The sequence below is a fragment of the Herpailurus yagouaroundi genome, unplaced genomic scaffold (genome assembly GCF_014898765.1).
Source record: "Herpailurus yagouaroundi ecotype Mexico unplaced genomic scaffold, PumYag 188, whole genome shotgun sequence".
Lineage (NCBI taxonomy): Eukaryota > Metazoa > Chordata > Mammalia > Carnivora > Felidae > Herpailurus > Herpailurus yagouaroundi.
The window spans coordinates 20,400,497-20,421,194 of NW_024412419.1; the positions used below are offsets into that span (position 1 = coordinate 20,400,497).

General features: G+C 52.4%; 1 protein-coding gene and 1 long non-coding RNA gene across 8 annotated transcripts in view; one reads left to right on the forward strand and one right to left on the reverse strand.

Moving 5' to 3' along the window:
• DNMT3A (DNA methyltransferase 3 alpha) overlaps positions 1–20,698 on the reverse strand; it is a 100,278-nt gene that overhangs the window by 12,869 nt on the left and 66,711 nt on the right. For 5 of the 6 annotated variants that reach the window (XM_040496221.1, XM_040496225.1, XM_040496222.1 and 2 more), the window contains exon 7: positions 248–463. In XM_040496221.1, the coding sequence (XP_040352155.1) occupies positions 248–463 (216 nt within the window). Of the gene's footprint in view, positions 1–247; positions 464–3,787; positions 3,889–20,698 lie in introns of those variants that run through there. The other variant, XM_040496226.1, reaches the window with a different exon arrangement.
• LOC121044207 (uncharacterized) lies at positions 3,777–18,053 on the forward strand. Of its 2 annotated transcripts, none has more exons than XR_005797197.1 (3): positions 3,777–3,851; positions 16,449–16,551; positions 17,862–18,053. It is a non-coding gene; the product is annotated as an uncharacterized LOC121044207 (long non-coding RNA). The 2 variants fall into 2 exon arrangements; XR_005797196.1 differs by lacking the exon at positions 3,777–3,851 and adding an exon at positions 10,419–10,689.

A 20,698-nucleotide genomic window follows, 5' to 3' on the forward strand; every position in this document is an offset into this window, starting at 1 on the left:
AGAAGTCATTACGTGGTGGTCACGAGGCCCTGCCCCCCTGATCCCCCCATGGCAACCCCAGCCCTGGGCATCTGAGGGTCAGGACAGCCAGGAGGGAGCTCCATCTGAACGGACCGAGACAGAGCAAGACTGGGGAGACGAAGAGGCCTGGGGTCAGGTGGAGAGAGGAGAGCAGGACGGGAAGAGCTGGCAGTGGAAGGACCCAGGAAAGAGCTGGACGAGGCAGGTGAAGAAGCGAGCCGCTCACCTCGTACTCTGGCTCATCATCGGCCGCTTTGGTGGCGTTCTTATCCCCGGCGTCGGCTCCCACAGGCTCAGGTGTGGTGGCCACAGTGGGGGACGCAGGGTCAGTGGGCTGCTGCACCGCGGGAGGGCTGGCCTCCTCCACCTTCTGAGACTCGCCAGACCCCTGGTTTTCTTCCACAGCGTTCATTACTGCAATCACCTTGGCTTTCTTCTCAGCCTGGAGAAACAAAGGTAACAGAAGTTACCTTGACCTCTCCAGGAATTGGCAAGGCCGCTTGATACGGGAGGGCTCTTCTCAATCTCTTTGTGGCCTGGAGAGAGTGACAGAAGTGTAGCCGAGTTCTTTGCTCATCAACTCAACTGGCTTGCCATGGAAAACGGGAAGATCTGAAGTTGGTTGGTGAACTCAAAACACTTGGCTGCTTTCCAGCTTCCTCTTGTGCCTCTCACAAAAATCTTCCTTCATCGGTCAGCATCACCAGTTGCCCACCCTCTGACATGGAAAGATGAATTCTACTCAAACAGTAATTGTGTGCCTCAGCTTAGGCACAGACCTTGGCTCCGCCCTCGATCTTACTTCCCAAGCACGAATTGGATCCTCTTGTCCTTTTCTTTGTAATTTTCCTGGGCAATCAACCCCTTCTATTCCTGGTCTTGGCTTCCAGACCACAAATCCAGTTTTGTCGTGATGTCTACCAAGGATGAAATCACTGTTCCGTGTTCCCTCTCTGCTCAAACCCCACAGAAAAGAGCCACAAGAGCTTGTCTGCTCCTACGTCATTCTGGAGTTCTTAGCATTGTTATCAAATGCAGGTTATCGGATTCCCCCCTTCTTTCTACACGCACCTTTCAGATCCACCACCCTGCAAGCCACACATCCTCTCTGCCATCCTACTGACCAATTAACAATCCAAACCCAATTATGCGCCCAAGTGGCCAGCCTCCATCCGTTCGCCTCATCACGCTCATCCTTCCCAAAACCTGCTCCAAAACTGTCATCACCCTACAGAAGAGAACAAAATCCTTGATCCTTAGCTCTGAGAACCATGTCCCCTAGTGTCACCCCAGCTACTGAATCTGAGGGACACATGAATCTCAAACTTCAAGGCTCTGCACCTGTTTCCACCACATTCGGAGAAAAACATCCCATCTTCAATCTGCCTTTCAACATGAAGCTTTCCCAGAGAGTTTAGAGCTGTAAACGCAAGCCCGTCCTCAAGACTACATAAGCATATCACAAAGCAACTTGGAGTAGAAGAGCTCTAAGCTAGTCGGAGCACCTACATTCCCGCCTTCGCCTGGCAGTAACAGCCGATTCTAAGCAGTCCTTTCTTTCTCTTCCAAGTTGCCCAACCTAAAAAAGCATTTGATCTAAAGGATTTCCACTACCTGTTTCTGACTGGTTTAAGAATCTGATGTACACAAGTATCAAGATTTCCAAGGGCTCTCTCTCCAAAGCTTGTCAACGGACTCCCAGATGCCAGGGTCCCAGGTGAAGAACCTTTGTTTTAAGCTCAAAGGCCTACTGTGTCGTCGATTCATTTCCCTTCCGGTCTTCCCGTCTGCCTCCAGGCCACCGACCAACCCTGCTTCTGGTACAGTCCTGAAACACTGAGGATGAAGTCCTGGTTCTTTCCCCCCGACTCCACAAATTCTAAGATGGGACACCGCATCCTTTGCCCCCAGCCCACAAACAGCTGGGAAAAGGAGCTGGATGTCAGCGGTGGAAGAAGGCAGGGCAACTTTTCTTCCCTCCCAAGCCCCTTGCTCACCTGCCGGGACTTTGCCCTCCCTGTCCCACCATCAATTATCTACCACCTCCTCCCCCACAAGAAGGTGGGCCTAGGTGTGTGCTCAACCCCATCCTCTTCCAGGACCAGCTGTGGCAACACTACTGGAGCCCCAGATCCGCTCACGGAGAAACACCATGGCTCCATGAAATTCAGGCACGGATCTACAGCAGGGTGCTGCTGTGGGAGACCCAAAGACCCTGCTTCGGGGGTGACGAGGCCCCTCGGCCAGAACAAGGTTGCGGGTGGCAGAGGGCAGGAGGGGCCTTCTTTGGAAAGGTGAAGCCACTGGCACAGAGAACAGCAGCGGGTGGGTGCCGGGCTCCCCAGGTCTAGAAGGGAATCGTGCCTGATGCCACCCTCCTCACTCCCCCACAGCCCCTTTGTCTCTCTTCTCAACCCCTCCACTGTGAGTTCCTGAACATTATTCTTCCCCCACAACTTCCCCCAGCTTGTCAGATGCTGCTGCTGACGGCTGTTAAGCACCCCCAACCCACTAGGTGCAGGAGAACGCGCACCCAGCAGGGTTTTGGCAGGCGGAGGAGGAGGAGGAAGAAGGGGGCCTCCATAGGGACGAGGCCAGCAGGGGTGGGGGAAGGAGGATGGGGGTGGGTTAGCAGCAGGAGGCAAGAGGAAAGGGGAAGAAGTGGCAGAGACGGTGGCTGGGTGGGGGAGGGGCCTCATTAGAATAGTCTGCCTAGGGCAGTGTGGGAATGCCTTTTTTCCACGCTCACTCCCACCCTCCTCCCCAGGCAAACAATAGGAGAAAGAAGGGTTAACTCAGGGCTTTGGCATTTGGGCTAAAGGCTCCTACCCCCAGTTCACAAGAGCCCACGCCAGAGCGGCCCAGAGATTGGGCAGGGCCAGGGAGACACTGCACCAACCCCCCACTACTGTGGCTCAAGGAAGCCACTTCTCTGGAGTTTGTCCAGCCTGGAAAGCCACTGGCAACTCCGCTCTAGTAGAGGCAAGGGCCCCGCGTCCAGGCCCATCTTCCTGGGCAGCTGTCCCGCCTCCACCTTCCTCTGCGACTCAGGCTGCTTTCCGTTCCAAAGGTCAGAGGTCCGGGCGCCCATGTGGACTGCCGGTGCAGTAGATCCCAGGCTGTCCCAGGCACCTCTGCCTTCCCAGGTCGGCGTCAGGCTGCCCTCCACGGCAGCCGCTGACGTGCCACAGCCCCTGTCAGGGCCACACTGCTCCCTCCTACCCAGCACCATTTCTCTCTGCCTGGCCTGCCCCGTGGCTCCCAGTGACACGCAGGAGAAGAAACTGTCCCTCCCAAGAGGCTGCAAGGTTGGCATGGCCCGAGGACAGCATGGTCCGCCAGCCAAGAGCACGGGTCAGCAAGGAAATGCCGACAGCCCATCAGCGAGCCACTTCGGCCAAAGGGCTGCTTCCAGCCCAACTCCTGGTCTCCCAGCTCCCGTGGGCCGGGGCCTGCCCCCCCAGCTTCACTGACTGCTGCCCCGGGCACACACGCTGGGGCTGCTCTTCTGGCCCCTGCACCGCCAGTCCCCACCTGAGCACAGGGAGAAGTGGGGCTGGGGGCTCCTGAAGAGGGAGTGGGTGGGACAGCACTAACTCAGCATCTCCAGAACTCGGGCCAGGCACAGCAGCCAGCTCCTGCGGGCCAGGGAGGCAGACTTTGACTCTTCTCAAATCCAGAGGGCTGCAGCGGCCCAGAGATCCTCCCACCGGCCCCTGCCGCCTCCCCGCCCCCAGTCTCCCCAGGGCTCCGTCCAGGAACCTACCCATAAGGCCAGGTGCAGCCCCTCTGTGGTCCGGCTCAGGTGTGAGCCCCGGCCCTGAAGCTCTGTAAGTAGCTGCCCGTCTGGGGGGAGGGGAAGGGGGCGATGGGGCTGGGGGCGGAGGGGGCCAGGGAGAGGGGGAGGGGGGAGGTGGGGGGGAGGGCTTGAACATTTTCTTTGTCTAGAACTCCAGGTCACGTGGGCCCCGCTGGAGTGCCTGGTTGGCTGCGAGCGGGCCGGGGGAGGGGGCCGGCTCTCAGACGCTGGCAATGGGCCAGCCCCTCTCCTCCCGTCCGAGGGGCGCGGGCCGCCGCTGGGGCCTGGGGGCGCGGCTGGGCCTCCGCCCGTTCCCAGGACCCCGCCCAGGCCGGGGCTGGAGGCGGCACCGCCCCCTCCTCCGGGCTGGCCCTCCCGCCCCCTTCACCCCCAACTCTGCGTGAGCTCCGAGGGACGCCTCGGGGCGAGGCGGGGAGCCCGCGGAGGCTGGGAAGGGGACCCGGGAGGGAAGGGGCTGCACTGCAGCGGCGGAGGTAAGCTGGGAGCGTGGAGAGTACCAGGAGCGCCGGCAAAAGAAGAGAGGAGGTTGCGGACAGCCTGGGAGAGCCAGGAGAAAGTTGGTAAAAGTCAGTCTCTCGGAAGCACAACCAAAAAAAAAGAAGAAGAAGAAGAAAAAGCTTACAGATGAGCGTAGAGGCCCAGGAAGCTGTAGGGAAAACTCAAAGCACACAGAGATGGACAGAAGGCGCCTGCAGAAATTGGGAGCGCTCCAGAACAAGAACTGTTGGGGAGAGGGCTCTCCTCTTCATACTACAGGTGGATCGACAGGGGGTCCCTTAAACGCGTGGCTTGAGTTCAGCCAAGTCCCTGGGTCCCCTACGTCACTCGGGATCTGCCTTGGATGTTCCATTTTCCCGTTTGTGGGGGGGCGGGGGGGCACACTCTAGTTTAAAAGTGTAGCAATTCCTCTTTCCCAGGCACAATCATCTGGTGCTCGGGAAGACTACATTCCTCCTCTGGAGCCTCCAGGTGCGGACTCAACCATTTCAACCTCCCTCCTCCAGAGCAGAGGCCCCTATCCCAGGGAGGAGGGACACACATACACACACACTCTCTCTCTCTCTACCCACATCTGATAAAGAAGCAGACCCTCTTGGCCCTACCTTCAAGGAGCTGACAGATTCAACTAGACTTGGAGAGATAGGAAAAGGTCATTGAAAAAACATCTGTGAAGATAACTATACCACAAATACCAAGCCCCGTGGACTTGGATGGCTTGAAAGCCCAACAAAAAAAATTGGCTAGTATGAATGATAAATGAGGTTAAGAGGTCAGTGTGGAGCAGAGATGAATCAGATCTGGAATGAAGTAAGATAGAAAGGAAAAAAGAGATGTAGGGCTGAGGTGGGGGGAAATCCTTGCCCATCTCCACCTCCCAAGACAACTAAGGCTAAAGGGTGCAGAGAAAGATGTCAATGGATATATCCCACAGCAGTGAAGAATAACACAGGTGTTTCTGACAAGACCAGATGAATGGTTATTTTGGAAAGATCAGCCCGGTTTCCGGTTGCAAGATGAATTAGAAGGAGGAGCAGAGGAACTGAAGGTAAATGCTGTCAGCAGCAGAGAGCTGTTTAGCCAGCAGCACTTGTCAGAAGATCTGGACTTGGGTTCTGGTTCCATCACCATGACCTTGAGCAAGTCACTTAACCCCAAGAAGTCTGGTTTTCTCATTTGCAAAATAGAAGTGATAACATCTGCCCTCCCAGGCCCTGGAATACCAGCATCTCTTAAAGAGATACTGCCCCAGGTGCCTGGCTTCCAGCCACAGTCAGCTGGGAACATACCAGCTGGAACAGGTGCTGGTATAAGGAGGTTAAGAGAGGTGCTGTGAAGGACGGCCCACCATCCCTCCTGGGGCTCGGCACCCTTCTGAGGGCCATCAGAGCAAGCCAGCCCTGAAGAGGGAGGAAGACTCCAAATCAGAGAGCTTTCTCCAAATAATACTTGGGGAGTTCACACTTCGCTCTCCCAACCCTGACTGAGACTCAGAATCCATCCATACAGCAAGGAGAAGGAGTCAGGCTGTTCTGTTCCAACCCATCTTTCAACCCAGTCGAGGGATCTGGAACAGTTTTTCAGGCGATCCCCAAGCAGAGACCAGAAGCCCTGAATTTGTGCTTCTTGCCTGCTGGAATCCTTTCTGGATGAGCTTCTTCTCTGATGCCTCCTGGGCATCCAGGGCCTGTAAACAGGCCACTTTAGACCTCCCCTCCCAGGCCTCCTCTCAAAATGAAATTTCTGATCTGGTTTGGCCAGCTCTTTTTTGAAAAACTCTAGATCTTGGGGCGCCTGGGAGGCTCAGTCGGTTAAGCGTCCGACTTCGGTTCAGGTCGTGATCTCGCGGTCCGTGAGTTCGAGCCCCGTGTCAGGCTCTGTGCTGACAGCTCAGAGCCTGGAGCCTGCTTCGGATTCTGTGTCTCCCTCTCTCTCTCTGTTCCTCCCCCTTTCGTGCTCTGTCTCTCTCTGTCTCAAAAATAAATAAACATTTAAAAAAAATAAAAAATAAAATAAATAAAAATAAATTAAAAACTCTAGATCTCATCCATGGCATCTCCTTTTCCACTAATACGAGGTTAAACACTTTAGACTATACACTCTGTGGCCTTGGGACTTCTTCAGACAGTAAGTAATGATCCCTGGTGCATGCAGCCAGGATTCAAAGTGTCACCTCGGACAAGGACCATCAGTTTCACTTTCTCTTGGCCCACTTAATCAAGTAGCCTTTCCCTCCAACTGCCAAACTTCTTTGTTCTCATCCTTTAAAATTAAGCCCAAATCTTAACCTCTTCCACCCAGCTCCCAACTTAAGCATAAGAAAGACCCAACTCATAAAGTTGTCCCCTCAACAACCTAGAGCACCGTCCCCCTCTTGTAGCTATGCGGACAGGAAAGTTTCCCCCCTTCTGTATGTATGAGTCACTCAGAGATTCATGTGCTCTTGGTGCTCAGTGGGCAGAGACGGGCCCCAAAACAGAAGAGGCCTCAAATCTAGGACATGAGGTGACTTTAGCAGGAAAAAAACAGGGCAGCCTTCAAGGATCCTCAGGTCATGTATGTCCTTGACCTTCCAAAGGAACCTTCCCAGGCTGGTTACTGAGATAGGTCTGTTTTTTTTTTTTTTTTTTTTTTTTAAGTTTATTTACTTAAGTAATCTCTATACCCAATGTGGGGCTCGAACTCATGACCCTGAGATCAGTAGTCCCAATGTGGGGCTCGAACTCATGACCCTGAGATCAACAGTCGCAGGCTCTTCCAACTGAGCCCTGAGATAGGTCTTTTGATTGCAATAAAGATCATAAACCTGAAATAGGAGTGTCACATAAAACAAGCCAGGTTTTTGGAAACGTTAGAAAGTATGTTGAAAGGGGGAACTGCTGGATGAAAAGATCTAGTGGATGTCAAGAGCCTAAAAGAAGTGTTGGAGAGGAAGTATCCAGGATGGCCCAAAAGAGAGGGTAACTTGAAAGAGAGGGCCGTTTCCTGTTTGACAGGCAGAAAGCAGTGATTCAACAGGCCTGATGAAACACCTCTTAAGGACACCTGACTCTTCGCCCTGATCCTGCACTCATCGAGCAAACTTCTCATTTTAATTATATTTTCCAGCGACTCCGATGCCAGTAAGTTGCCAGAAAACAGCAGGACAAGTGCTAGGATCTGTGTGGCAAGGACACGTCCTGTTATAAATCTCAGCATTCTGCTATGTGTCGCTCTCCTGTGTTTCTGAAGAACATGATCACAAGACGTGCCATTAACCTGACTCTCTAGCTCACAGACCTGAGATGAGGCACAAGGGCCACGATCCACCAGTAAAGAGCAGTAATTCCCACGGGTCAAAGTGGGGACGCCAGGCCTGCTGGGCTGGTTTTAACTCAAAGTTCAGTGTTCTGCGGTACGCTCGGACATGAAATCCGGTGCCGGCAGGACAGGGGGAGGTCATGTTGCTGCCATCAAACAGGACATTTAACCACAAGTCCGTTTACTCAAAGCCAGAGAAGCCATGATCCCTATGAAGCCATCTGCAAAGCCACATATTGAGGAAGCACTGTATATACTCTGCCACAAAAGCACTCGCAGCCATCCCAAGGAGACCTGGTCCGCACAAAAGGCCGTGAGATCAAAATGGATGTCTGTTCCGATCCTGCCCTTCTCCTACCTGTAGCTCAAAAGCCTCTGACTACCTGCTGATTACAGTCAACCCTCTACATGGCATTCAAGGCCCCCACAAGCTGTATAGCGCTTATGTCACGCAGCCCACTCAGCCCACCCACTTGCTATTCCCGAAATATGCCCTTTCCTGCCTCTGTGCCTTTGCTCATGCTGTTCCTTGCTCCTCCCCTTCAACTCCCACCAGCCCAAATCCTATCTATCCTTCCAGTTCATCAGTTATCTCCACCATCAAAGTTTCTCTAGACCTGAACTGTCCAATAGGGTAGCCACTCACTGCATGTGCTATTTAATTAAAATTAGGGGCACCTCGGTGGCTCAGGCGGTTGAGCGTCCGACTTCAGCTCATGATCTCACAGTTCATGGGTTCGAGCCCTGTGTCAGGCTCTATGCTGACCGCTCAGAGCCTGGAACCTGCTTTGGATTCTGTGTCTCCGCCTCTCTCTGCCCCTCCCCTGCTCGCCCTCTGTCTCTGTCTCTGTCTCTTTCTCTCTCAAAAATAAACAAAAACAATGTTTTTAATAAATTAAAAATTAAATAAAAATAAAAGTTCTTTTCCTCAGTTGCACTGGTCACATTCCAAGTGTCCAAGAGCCACCTGTGGCTGCGGCTATTATATTGGACAGCACAGATCTTAGAACATTTTTATCATTTGCATAAAGTTCTGTTGGACAGTGGTACTCTGGCCCCTCCCCCTTACCTTTCCCTACTGAAAAACTGCCCTGCCCCCACTCCGAGGTACTCCCATAGCACCTTGTAATCCTCTTAGCACCTGCCAATATTTGCCCATACTAAGGCGATCGTGCACTCACTCATCTTTCTCCTCCACAAATTAAAAATTCCTAGAGGGCAGAGACTGGACGTTATTCAGCTTCATATGGAAGCAGTGTGGACTCGAGCTTCTTGCACATTGAAGAGGATTTAGATAGTGTTTCCTGAACTGAATTCAACATTGTCTCAGGAGCCTCATCCAGGATCCACTGCCAAAGTTCCCAGTTAGGGACAGATTCTGTCCATAGCAAAATTCTAACAGGTGCTAAGAGGTCCAGGTCTGCCCCCCCCCCCCCACCAGAGGCCGGGAATCTTTGTTTGCCTGTTCCCCTGCAATCCATATGGAGGTTGCAAGCAAATGACCAGGACTGGGCTGCTGGCAGTGAAGCTAAAAATAGCCACGGAGCCAACAGCAAGGAGTTAGCAGGACTTGTTGCTAGGGAGACCAGTCACAGAGAGAGCAACTAAGCAGGGAGAGTGTCAGACCAGCACCTGGAGAGCAGAGGCCATAGTTGCGGGGGGGGGGGGGGGGGGGCTTGAAGTTGACAGGGGTCCAAGGCTCCCACCTAGAGATGTTCAGCCTCCTGGCAGCTCCTACTAATGCTCTAAGTGGGGCAAATGCTCCCCCTGTCCCTCAGTAACCCATCTCCATGGAAACCACCATTACTGGGGTGAAGTACCAGCCCCTGGAAGGGAGGCCTCTGCCTAGAGCTGGTTGTTATGGCAACACCCCCCCCCCTTCCTGTCATTCTCTCTCCCCGGGCTTCTCCTGTGGGGGAAAGGTGGGGGCCTGGTCTTGGCTTAGCCAGCATGACCAGGAAACACCCGCTTCCTGACAAGAGTAACCTGCAAGGGGCTCTTCAGAAGCTCCTGGGAACCCAGAAAGGCCAGTCAGTCCTCAGCACAGGGCAGGCCTTCCTTTTCTTCCCACAAGAGCCCCACAGATCATCCTGCTAGGAGAATCCCCAAATCGGTTGGGTTTAATTGTATTAGGATCACCCAAGGTTTTTAAAAATACAGATTCTTGGGCCCTCTTGTGGAGATCAGCAGGCTTGGGGCAGGGCCCAGGAATCTGCTAAAACCTCCCTAGGTAATTCTGATTCTCGCCAGGTGTGGAAACCACTAAAGGCCCTGGCTGTCCTGGTTACAAACGAGGAAACCGAAACCTGCAGGAACTGAGCCCACCCAAAGGGTCAGAGCCAGTAACGGGAGAGGAAGCGGTCTGGAGCAGGAGGGGTAGGTGGAAGGAGATACGGAGGGAAGCTCCCTCAGTGCAAGCGTCAGAGGGGAGGCCTCAGGGAGGCCGTATGTCCTGGGCCTTTCTCTCCTCCCCTTCAAGCCAGAACATGCAATTGTCCGATACTGGATTGTGATTTAGGACCGAGCCTCTCTCGACAAGCTATCCCCTGTGGCACAAGGCAGAGGTAGCGGGGTTGGGCCGTCTGGTTCCCAGAGTGTACAGAAGGGTGGCGGCCCAGGCAGATGATCTGCGCTGAAAGAAACTATCCTCCTTCGGAAGGAAACCAAAAGGGTCGCCATGGCAACCTGCAGTGCGCTGGCCTGGTTGGGCTCTGTGCCATCCTCCCAAACTTGGGCCCAGGAGAGGTGCAGCAGTATTCAGGCAAATGCCGGAGGGGCAGGGGCGCCCCATCCCCCTCGCCGGTCCCAGAACCCACAGGGAGGCCGGGCTGTGCTCTGGAGCCGACCTCGGAGCCCGCCTGGAACACACCCAGACACCGGAATCCGGGAGCACGGGAGTTCTGAGCACCTGCAGTAGCTGGGCCGGGGGAGGACACTGCGGAGGTGGGGGAGACGGGCCTCCGCCCTTCTGTTACTCAGCCTAATTGTGTGCCCAAGACCCACCGCTCATGGAACCACAGCCCTCATGCAAGACAGCATGCAATTAGCTGGTAAATTATGTGGTAGGGATGCTGTCTCCATGTGCTGAGGGAAGTCAGAGGAGACGGAAATCAGTAAAGGCAGCAACGGGAGGATGACAGAGGGTATGCCAGGAGTGGGCACAGCCTCCCAGCTTTCTCAGACAGGAGCGGCCAGATCTTTAGGGGTGTCTGCAGTTGTATCGACTCCCCGGCAGATAGAGGGGCAGGGGTGTGAGGCACCGGCATGGCGCCTGCCTATCTATGAGAGAGAAGGAGTCCCAGCTCCCCCCCCCCCCCAACCTCCCCTGCGTGCCATCCATGCACTCAGATGCATTCTTCTGAGCCTGGGAGGCACCTCCTGGCCGACCCCTCACCTCATCTCTTCTGCCACATTCCCAGGCAGCCTCCCCTCCTCCCCAGCCCCCTCAATCTCTGCAGTCACTGCTACACCCCCCCAATGCTGTGTGCCTGGGAGCCCCAACTCGCCAGAGCAGCCCTGAGGCTTCTGGAGCTTCAGCTGCTACCTCCTTCCTCACTGCACCCATCTGCCTTCTCCTTCCCTACCGTTCCAGGTCTGCTCCGTAAGGGGAAGGCTTCCCCCACAAAGCCAGCTCCCCGCTGCGAATCAGTTCCCCAGCCCCTAGCCCGGAGCTGTTGGGTGTGCAGGGCTCCACCTGTGAGTGAGTGGAGTGCGGATCCGGGCAGGGAGCAGGGGTGCAGGTGGCAGTGCTGCTGGTCCCCATACCTTACCACGGCAACATCAAGGAGCGGGATGTGAGGTCTCAGACTGAGCAGGGGATCATAGCTGATGCCAAGACCTTTAATAAGTGCCTAGCCTCTTTGGACCCTGATTTCCTAATCAGTCTGACAGGACCACAAATATCTGCTGACTAGTACAGGTAAGATCGAAGGAAGTCAGGAGGGGGGCGCCTGGGTGGCTCAGTCGGTTAAGTGTCCGCTCTTGATTTCGGCTCAGGTCATGATCTCATGGTTCATGAGTTCAAGCCCCGCATCTGGCACTGTGCTGACACTGTAGGGCCTGCCTGGGATTTTCTCTTTCTCTCACTGCCCCTTCCCTGCTCATGCTCTCACGCACACCCTCTCTCTCAAAATAAACTTAAAAAAAAAAAAAAAGGAATTCATGAGGGTGCAACATTTTGAGAGGTGGAAAGAACCCTATGACAGGTTTGCTTGAGGACTTGTCGATGTTCACTTTGCTTTAGAAACCCGACCCTAGAGAGAAGTGTTAATTTTATACCTGGGACAGACGGGTCAAAAGGAACCTGGTAAACCCTAACAGCCAGGGCTGCTCTCCCCTCCCCTCCCCTCCCCTCCCCCACCCCTTCTCCAGGCTCTGGGGGTCAAAGGGAGGGGCTCAGGGACCACATTCAGATTCAGGCATGCAGACCCTCTCAAGTTTCAGAGTCCAAAGAGAAGACCCAGGAGGAGCCCGGCAGACAGGCATTGCAGTAAACTACAGCTGGAAACAGCAGGAACGCCTACCATCTCCATCCCAAAGGGAAAATTTGAATTCCTGTACCAAGTCCTTTCCGGTCTTCTCCCCCCGCCCCACCCATGTTTGGAAACGGTTCCCTAGCTCTGCCTGCCTTAGAGCCCGAACTTCTTTCCTAGTTCAGTATTCCAAGATCAGAGAGTCTCACGCAACAGCTGTACATTAGAATCACCTGGGAGAGCGTTAGCAGCCATGTGGGCCAGGGCCCATCGCTAAGTCCCAAATGTAATAAATCCAGAGGAGGGGCCCAGGCGGTGGTGGTTAAAACAAAACAAGACTCCCAGGTGATCCTAACGTGCACAGAGCACCCCCCCACCCCATGCGGTTGATAGGGCGGTAGGTGAAATGACAAATGCACCTTTTGGGGATCTCTTCTGTGCCAGATTTGCTTTACTTGGAATCATCCAAAGCTTGGTGGTTCTCAAGCTTTCCTAAGCCACAGAATCGTCTGGGGAGCTGGCTAGAAAACCAGCTTTCTCAGGAACCGCCCTAGAGATTGTGCCTCCTTGGGTTCTGAATGGGGCCTGGGAACATGCCTTTTTTGAATGCACAGCCCACATGATTCTGACGTAGTATCACAGCAACCCGCCCTCTAAGACACACTGAATGCTGACGGCATCTTTGTTATGTATAAAGCAAGCCCAACTCAGTTTTTGGTTTTTGTTTGCCCCATAGAGTTGCCCTTGAAACAGCATCTAGATTCAAATATACAGGAGACTAAGCTCTTTCATCCCTATTGGTGTTTAATTCCTCCGAGTTGGAAATGAAAAATTAAATATGTATACTGCTCACCATTTACAGACTAAGGAGGAATAGGGGAAGAGTCATAAGGCATCTATAAGGAGTTGTAATTAAAAAATGGCAGATCTGAAAACTGGTAAAATCACACACACACACACACACACACACACACACACACACACACACACAGGACATGTTTGTCGGGGAGAGGATAAACTGAGAGGTGGAGGACCAGGATGGCCAGATGCTTCACAGAGATTAGAAAGGGCTCCACAGCCTGGTGAAAGAGGGGGCTTTCTTGGTTCTCTAATGGGCTCCAGAACTCCTTCGGATTCCGAAGCCCTCGTAGTAGTCCTGGGCACCAGCTGTTCCCAGAAGCTCCAAGTCCCCACCCCTCCTTATCCTGGTCTCCAACAGGCTGCTCTCCCTGCTTCCGGCTCTTCCCTCCCAGCTCTGCAGCACGTGCCCTCCACGGCAGTGATTCCAGAGTCTGGTTCCGGACCCACCTTCAGAGCTGCCTGCTACACCTCTCCCAGCGCACAGCCACCCTGCCGGCTTCTCAAAACCAGCTTGTCCAACACCGAACTCACCCTCTCCTAAGGGAACATATTTTCATGACCTTGGGGTGGGCAAAGAATTCTTAGAGATACACACACATGCTAACCAATAAAATGGGGGGAAGAAAAGGATAAATTGGACCTTATTAAAATTAAAAGCTCCTGCTCATCACAATACATCCTTAAGAAAATCAAAAGCCCAGACCACCTTCCAGTCCCAAACCCGCTCTTCCTCCAGGATTCTCTAGCTCAGATAATGACCACCACCCCCAGCCCCTAAATACGAGGGCAGTTTCTCCCTGTCCTCCGACGGGAGACAATTCTATCAAGTCTCTCGTGTCCGCCTCTTGTTACCTGGACCCTCGGTCAAAGCCCAGCCGAACGCCCTCCTAACTCGTCCTGCTTCTCGACTCCTCTGCTCTGGACTCCCTTGCCATGCTGCCAGGGTTACCTTCCTAAAAGCCACGGCCACCTCTCTCACACTCCTGCTCTCTGCTGCACAATGAAGCAGTTCCTGACCGTGACAGGAGGGCCTTTGCAGATCTGACCATCTTCCTTTGTAGTCTTCTCTCTCCTAACGCTTCCTCCCCGACTCTCACACCCTAGTTACCAGATCTCTTGCTGTTCCCTGAACAACCCAGAAGCTTCACGGCTCCTTCTCTTTGCCCCCTCAGTGATTCTTTCCTCATTTATCCCTACTAGAATTCCCAAAAGAGGCCTCCACCAGGAAGCTTCCTGGAAATTCCCTGGAAAAGTGCTCTTGCCCTCCACTGTGCTCACCAGACTCTTGGTACCGGGAGCACAGAACAAGCCCCACGCTCTACCTGACACCGAGGTTCACAGTGAACGCTCCAGCCTTCTCCACTAGCCACATGTCCCTGGGACGGGAGCTGTGCCCATGCGTCTCCTCCAGCACCAGTACAGTGCTGTGTGTGTTTGGTAAGAACTGAATTCAAGTCCATTAATTCTTTCATCTAGAGTTATTGGCTCCTTAATAGGGTCACACAGTCCAGCCGGCCACCCCGTGCTTCAACATCCCTGGGGCCTCCAGGACAAATGGTCTGGTCTTTAAAGCAAAGCAGAGAGAACATCACTGTTATATCCTCTCCTTTGTCTGCCTCATAGAAGGTGCTATAAGAACGCTTCTCAAAGTTGGGACTAAATATGCAAGCCATCTGGAGGTGCTCCAGACCCCAAACTCCCGGAGGATTTCTCGGCACCTACCTTAAGATCCCACTCGACGCCCTTCCCCCGCCATCCCTGTCAGGCAGACTGCTGGTTCCAGGGGGAGGGCTGCGTGCTGTCCCTTCTTTGGCAAGCCTTCCCCAAGGTCCTCAGGCTAGTTAGTGCTCCCATGGCCTGTTTGCTCCTAGTCCTCAAATGGCCGTACTGGGTTGCACAAGGTACTCACCTACCTGCCTACGTCTCCCAGGGGAAGGAGGCATCCCAGGCCGGGATTCTGACTTTCCGTGCAATTTGTTTCCGTAGTGTCTAGAAAATGTCGGAATGCAGTAGCTCCGCAGACACATGCGGTGTTATCTTAAAGCTCAGTTAAGGTTCGACGGTTCTTTGAATGAATGAATGAATGAATGAATGAATGAATGAATCAGTGATTAATGAAAAGAAAACTAGCAATCCTGGGCAGATCTAGGTAGAGGGCCACCAAAGCCAGAAGCTGGAATGTGAATTCCCAAGCTAAGGAAATGCCCTAGGAAGATGTGTCACCTGGCGGGGGTGGAGGGGTGTACTTTGCAACATGGCCTTTTTTGTTATGAACTCAAGCCTCTCCCTAGCCTGGGCCCTGAAGATGAGCACCAAGTCAAGAGTAGTGAAGAGGAAAGGAAAACTAGGTTCTAGCACCAAACACGTAAATATTACGAAAGTCTTTATTAAGAATCCTTGTCGGGATACTTTATATATGTGTTTCTAGAAGAGGCGTGTATGTAAGGTCTGAGAACGCGCTCAGATATTTAATTTAGAATTCATGTACAAGGTAGTACAGGAGACATGCTACAGGTCATGACTCGAGCCCTCCTCCCCACAAATTATAAACTTTTAGAATCTCTGGGGTCAGCTGAGTCTATTTCTGTCACATTACAAATGAGGAAACTGAAGTGCAGAGAGGAGAAAGATCTTCTCAAATAGATCAGGGGCAGAGGCTGAGCCCGGAAACCAAGCCTCCTGAATCCCAAGCCTCGTGAATCTCATTCCAACATTGTTTTAATCCAAATCTCACAATGTCAAAGGTACCTTCATGAGAAAACAGCGATTCAAGGAGGGGCTCAGGACCAAGTGAGTGGAGCGGGGGCGGGGGCAGTCCCGAGGGCCTAAAGGACCCAAACCTGGCTCAGGCAGCCCAGGAGGTGGGGAGTGGAGGCGGCAGCTGGGGCAGGGGGTGGGGGGTAGGGCTGGGCCAACTCTATCCTATCTCTCTCTTTTTTTTAAATGTGGTATGATTCTTTTCCTTTTTTCTTTTTTTTAAAGCTTATTGTTTTGAGAGAGGGAGAGAGAGACAGAACAAGTGGGGGAGGGGCAGAGAGAGAGGGAGAGAGAGAGTATCCCAAGCAGGCTCCGCCCTGTCAGCACAGAGCCCAGCGCAGGGCTGGAACTCACAAACTTTGAGATCATGGCCTGAGCAGAAGTCAGACTTTTAACCAACTGAGCCACTAAGGCGCCCCCACTATCCCTCTCTTTTAACCCCATACTTTAGTCTAAGGAGAAGCCATCAGCAAACCAGGAAGATTCTGTTCTAGGTGAGTCATTTGGGCGCAAAACAGAAGCAGCATGGGATGGGTTTTGCCCCTGGGAACACTCTACAAGCATATCCATGTGGTTCTCACCTCCTTATCTAGGGGAATCTTAGTTTCCTAGGAGTAAGATAGGGATAAAGATAGTTCTTATAGTAACTGCACATAATATATCTGTCAAATGACAAAAACAATACAATTCAGTAATGCGTTTGATGTCCTTTGTTCCAGGGAGAAGAATCCAAGGATCGGAGAGTACAGTGCCTAACAAGCAATGGAGTACTCTTCCCGAGGGATTCTCGCAGGTAGCGACTTTGATAGACTCTTAGAAGAGGTAACACGGAAACAAGGCATGATTGGCTAGGAAGTGGGGAATTTCCTTATAAGGCTAGCAGGTCCTATTTTCTAGGGTAAGGTGAGCCAACGAAAGCTGAGCTGGACGATTGTGATTGGTGTATGTTAAGTTTGACCTGTGGTTCCCATAAGTGCATAAACTTAGGCTTGGATTCGTGACGTAAGCTGGGCCACTGGAACATACCGTATCTTAGTTCTATGGTGAAAGTGAATGCTCCTGGCACAGTGCCTGGTACAAAGTAGGTGCTCAGTAAAGTCCAACCCCTCTTGCCTAGTTCCTCGGCCTCGGCCAGCCGCTAGACCCCGCCCACAACCACCACCACCACGGGCGGCCCCCCCCCCCGCCGCGCCCGCCGGGGGGGGGGGGGGAAAGAGTGAGGGTTGGTGTAAGGGCTATTCTCTGTGCCCCCTGATAAAGTGAACACTCCGGTGTGCAAACAGCCCATCCCCTCAGGAGACAGTGGGAGCCTCTATGATGACAATTTCACAGCCAGCCCTGGAAGTCACTCTGATTATAGGCTGTCACAGGAATACCTTTAAAAACCTGTTCAGCCTTTTGGTAAAGTACATACTTGTCATGCTTGCCCCAAATGGCATCACCTCCTTGAAGGAGATGTTATTTTTGAGGCCATCCTGCAAAAGTTCAGGTTGTCATGAATTTACGAATGGTGGATAAGAGAGGGATGCCTGCCGGTCAGAATACCCTAAAACTGCTATCCACGTAGTTGGCTAATAATTTGATTTTAGTCCTTAATGGTCTACTAGCGTAGCCATTTCTCAAGTCTCCAGCACTAGAGCCCAGGGGAATCACACCTAATTCATCTCCTTATTCCTAAAGCCCCAAGCACAATGGCCCCCTACTTAGTAGGCGCTTAGTGATTGCTTATTAAATGGAATATAGCACAGCAGGAGATGACCCTCTCGACATTCACAGGCTGTTTCTTCCCAGGACGGACAGGAAGCACAGTCTGTTGAGACTGCAGGGTTATAAAGCAAGAGGAAGCAACATTTGCTCAGCTCACAGAAGCAGCAGCACAAATGGCCAATAACCATATGAAAAGAGGTCCAGCCTCACTTATTATCTGGGAAATGCCAATTAAAATCATAACAAGATACCGTTTTTTTTCCCACCCATTAGATTAGCAAAATATTGATGTTGGCAAAGGTGGAAGTCTTCTCATACCCTGTTTATGGGCACACAAATGGCACTGCCCTTTTTGGAAGGCAGTTTGGCAGGTTCGATAAAACGCAAAACACACATTCCCTTTGACCTAGCATTCCTCTTTCTAGGTGTCTTAGAGGAACACAGATGCACAAAGAGGCATGACCAAGGATGTTCGCTGCTGCAACGCGTATGTAGTAAGATACTATAAACAACACAAATGCCTGCCACTCAGAGAACGGTTGAGTAAAATCGTGGCAATCCATATGCTGGGATAGAACAGTGATTACGTGGCGAGATTGTTGAGACTTATTGTAAGTGAAAAACCAAGCTGTAAAACAAAACTACAATGTGGTTCCATTTATGTAAAAAAGGAAGAGAAACAAAAGCAACTGTGAAGTAAAATTATATATTTATACACACAGAGATGGATAGAAAAAATCATGTCGTATATACACCAAACTCACAACACCAAGCACCTCTGCTGGAGGAATTAGAATCACGGGGGAGTTGTGAGTTTTTCGCGACAAGAATGCATTTGTGTAATACTTACGTCATTTAAAATCATTTAGAAAAGTATCAAGCTCCTGTTATACGCTAGCCCTGCCCTAGGAGCTTTAAATGTTAAGGATTATTTTATTAACCCACACCAGTTCTGAGATTAGAATTATTGACTCATTCAGCAAACCTTTCCCCAGTCTCCCCTGAGTGCCACCCCTGGGGACAGAGGTGCCCAGAGTGCCTGCATCTACCCAGCTCGGGTTGGGGAGAGGCGGAAAGCAAGCTGGGCAAGAGCCGCTCTCGTGCATACGAGATACACCCAGGAGCTCGGGGCACATCCAAGGCCAGCTACAACCAAGGGCTCTCAGCCTGGTGAGGTTAAAAGTGACGCCTAAGGTCCCACATCCCATAAGTGGCCAGGTGGCATTCGAACTCCCCTCCAAAGGCACCCTTCCCTTCAGGAACATAAAAGCTTTGCCACCTGTTGGGGGGCCCAGGGGGAGGGGATGGGGAACTGCCTGATATAGGCGGGAGAGGGGAGGTCTCTATGTGAACCACAGATTATTTGTTATCATCACTATTGAATATGTATTAAGCATCTAATAAGTGTAAAGGTGCATGAGTCCCTCCCTTCAGGATGGGAGCCAGGAAAGAGACCAGATCCTAGATCAGCAGGACATGGTGTCCTTGCCTTGACATAATTTAGAATCGGGCCGGGGTGAAGAGAGTACCCTTCATCACGCAGCTACAAGGGAGTCCTGAAACCACACAAACTGGAACCGTGGGAGTCCTCGGCCCCCCCGGCCAGACGACCGTCCCCGCTGCTTGAGCAGCCCTCTGCACCTCTTCTGCCTCACGGTGGTGGGGACATCCAATGAAGTGACACATGTGGGAAGACCTTCCTAAACCCACCATACTCCCCTGGGTCACTGCGTTCTGTTAATCATTAGAAAGAGGAGCTAGGACTTGCCCTCCTCTGGGAGGAGGAATGCCTCACCTCTGCCCTCCCTGCTGCCAGGGCCTGGGCCAGCTCCGCCAGGGCAGGGAAGGTTCTCATCGGCTCCAGCACAGCGGAGGCCCGGCAGAAATAGCGGGAGCATGGAGTGCAGAAGAATCAGGGCACCACCTTACCCGTGGGAGCCTAATCACACGGGTCCTCCTGCCCCATGCTGTCCTCCAGGTACACCTGTCAGCACCTCCGAGAAACCATATGGAAACCAAGGGCTTGGGGCCTCAAGGCAGAAATCCAAGGGCTTGAGCTCCCTAGAGGTGTCCCACATTCACCAATGTCTCAACTGCTTGGCCAACCAGCAGGTATATATTGAGCCTATTCTTATCCAATATCAGGCTGGGCATGATGGGGGAAGACAGGATTAACACACGAGAAATAGTGAAAAGTACCCTACGAAATATAACTGAGTGCTTCATCCAAAAACATTAGCAGTAAGGGCAATGGGGTGCAGAGAAGGGAGGAGGTCAGTGTGAACTGGAGAAATCCTAGAGAGCCTTGTGGACTCAGTCCTGCAGGGCATAGAAAGGAAAGCACAGCGGGGACAAAGGGGAGAAAGAAGGGGCACAGCAAAATCTAAAGGGGGACTGGTCCTTCTTAGAGGGCCTTCCTCTTAGAGAGTGGCAGTGAAACGGGGTGGGGTGATTGTGAGGTCCCAGTGAGAGATGATGCCTTGAGAAACAGCCAGGGCATTTCTAGCACAGATGAGGGAGACAATGGGGAGCCATTGTAGGTTGTATAGCAGGGCCCAGTCAGGATTCAAGCGGAGCTTAACCCTTGAAAGGATTAGTAAGGAAGTGACTATGTGATAGGACAGACAGAAAATGACAGACAGCTTCCCACCTTCAACCAGAATTCCTACCTCAGTCTCAGGGAAGGAGCACATGTCTCATTTTCCTCACCCGCTTATTTTAAATTTCTTTCATTTTGTGATATTCTAAGCCTTCTTTAAAAAAAAAAAAAAAAAAAAAAATTGGAGGTAGAGGAAAGCCTGGGGAGGTAGGTAATCTCAGATGGAAAAGGAAAGAGTAAACCTCAGTCAGTAACGGGATTGATAGAGGAGTATTTTGAGGGAAGCAGGCCCCACAGGTTGGGGCATGTGGACCAGCGAGGGGGCAGGTGCAGACTGGGGTCTGGTGGGAGCCCCAAAACAAGACACACAGTCCTCAAGCCCTACATCCTGTGTTTCTTCACCAACTTCCGTTCCTGATCCTGAAAAGGCCATGTTGCCTGGTGCCCGGAACCTCTGCATATGCCGTATCCCTCCTTCTGCAATGCCCTTTTTCCCCTTCCCTAAATTCTAGTCCATTCTTTAGAAGCCAAAAGCCACCTCTTGCTGATGCATGGATGATCCAGGCAGAACCGCTCTAAGCCCTTTGGGTGATGCTCTTCCCGAGGTGCCCTAAACCCTTGTCCTATCTTGGGGTAACTAGGAATCTTCTAGGCTTCTGGTAC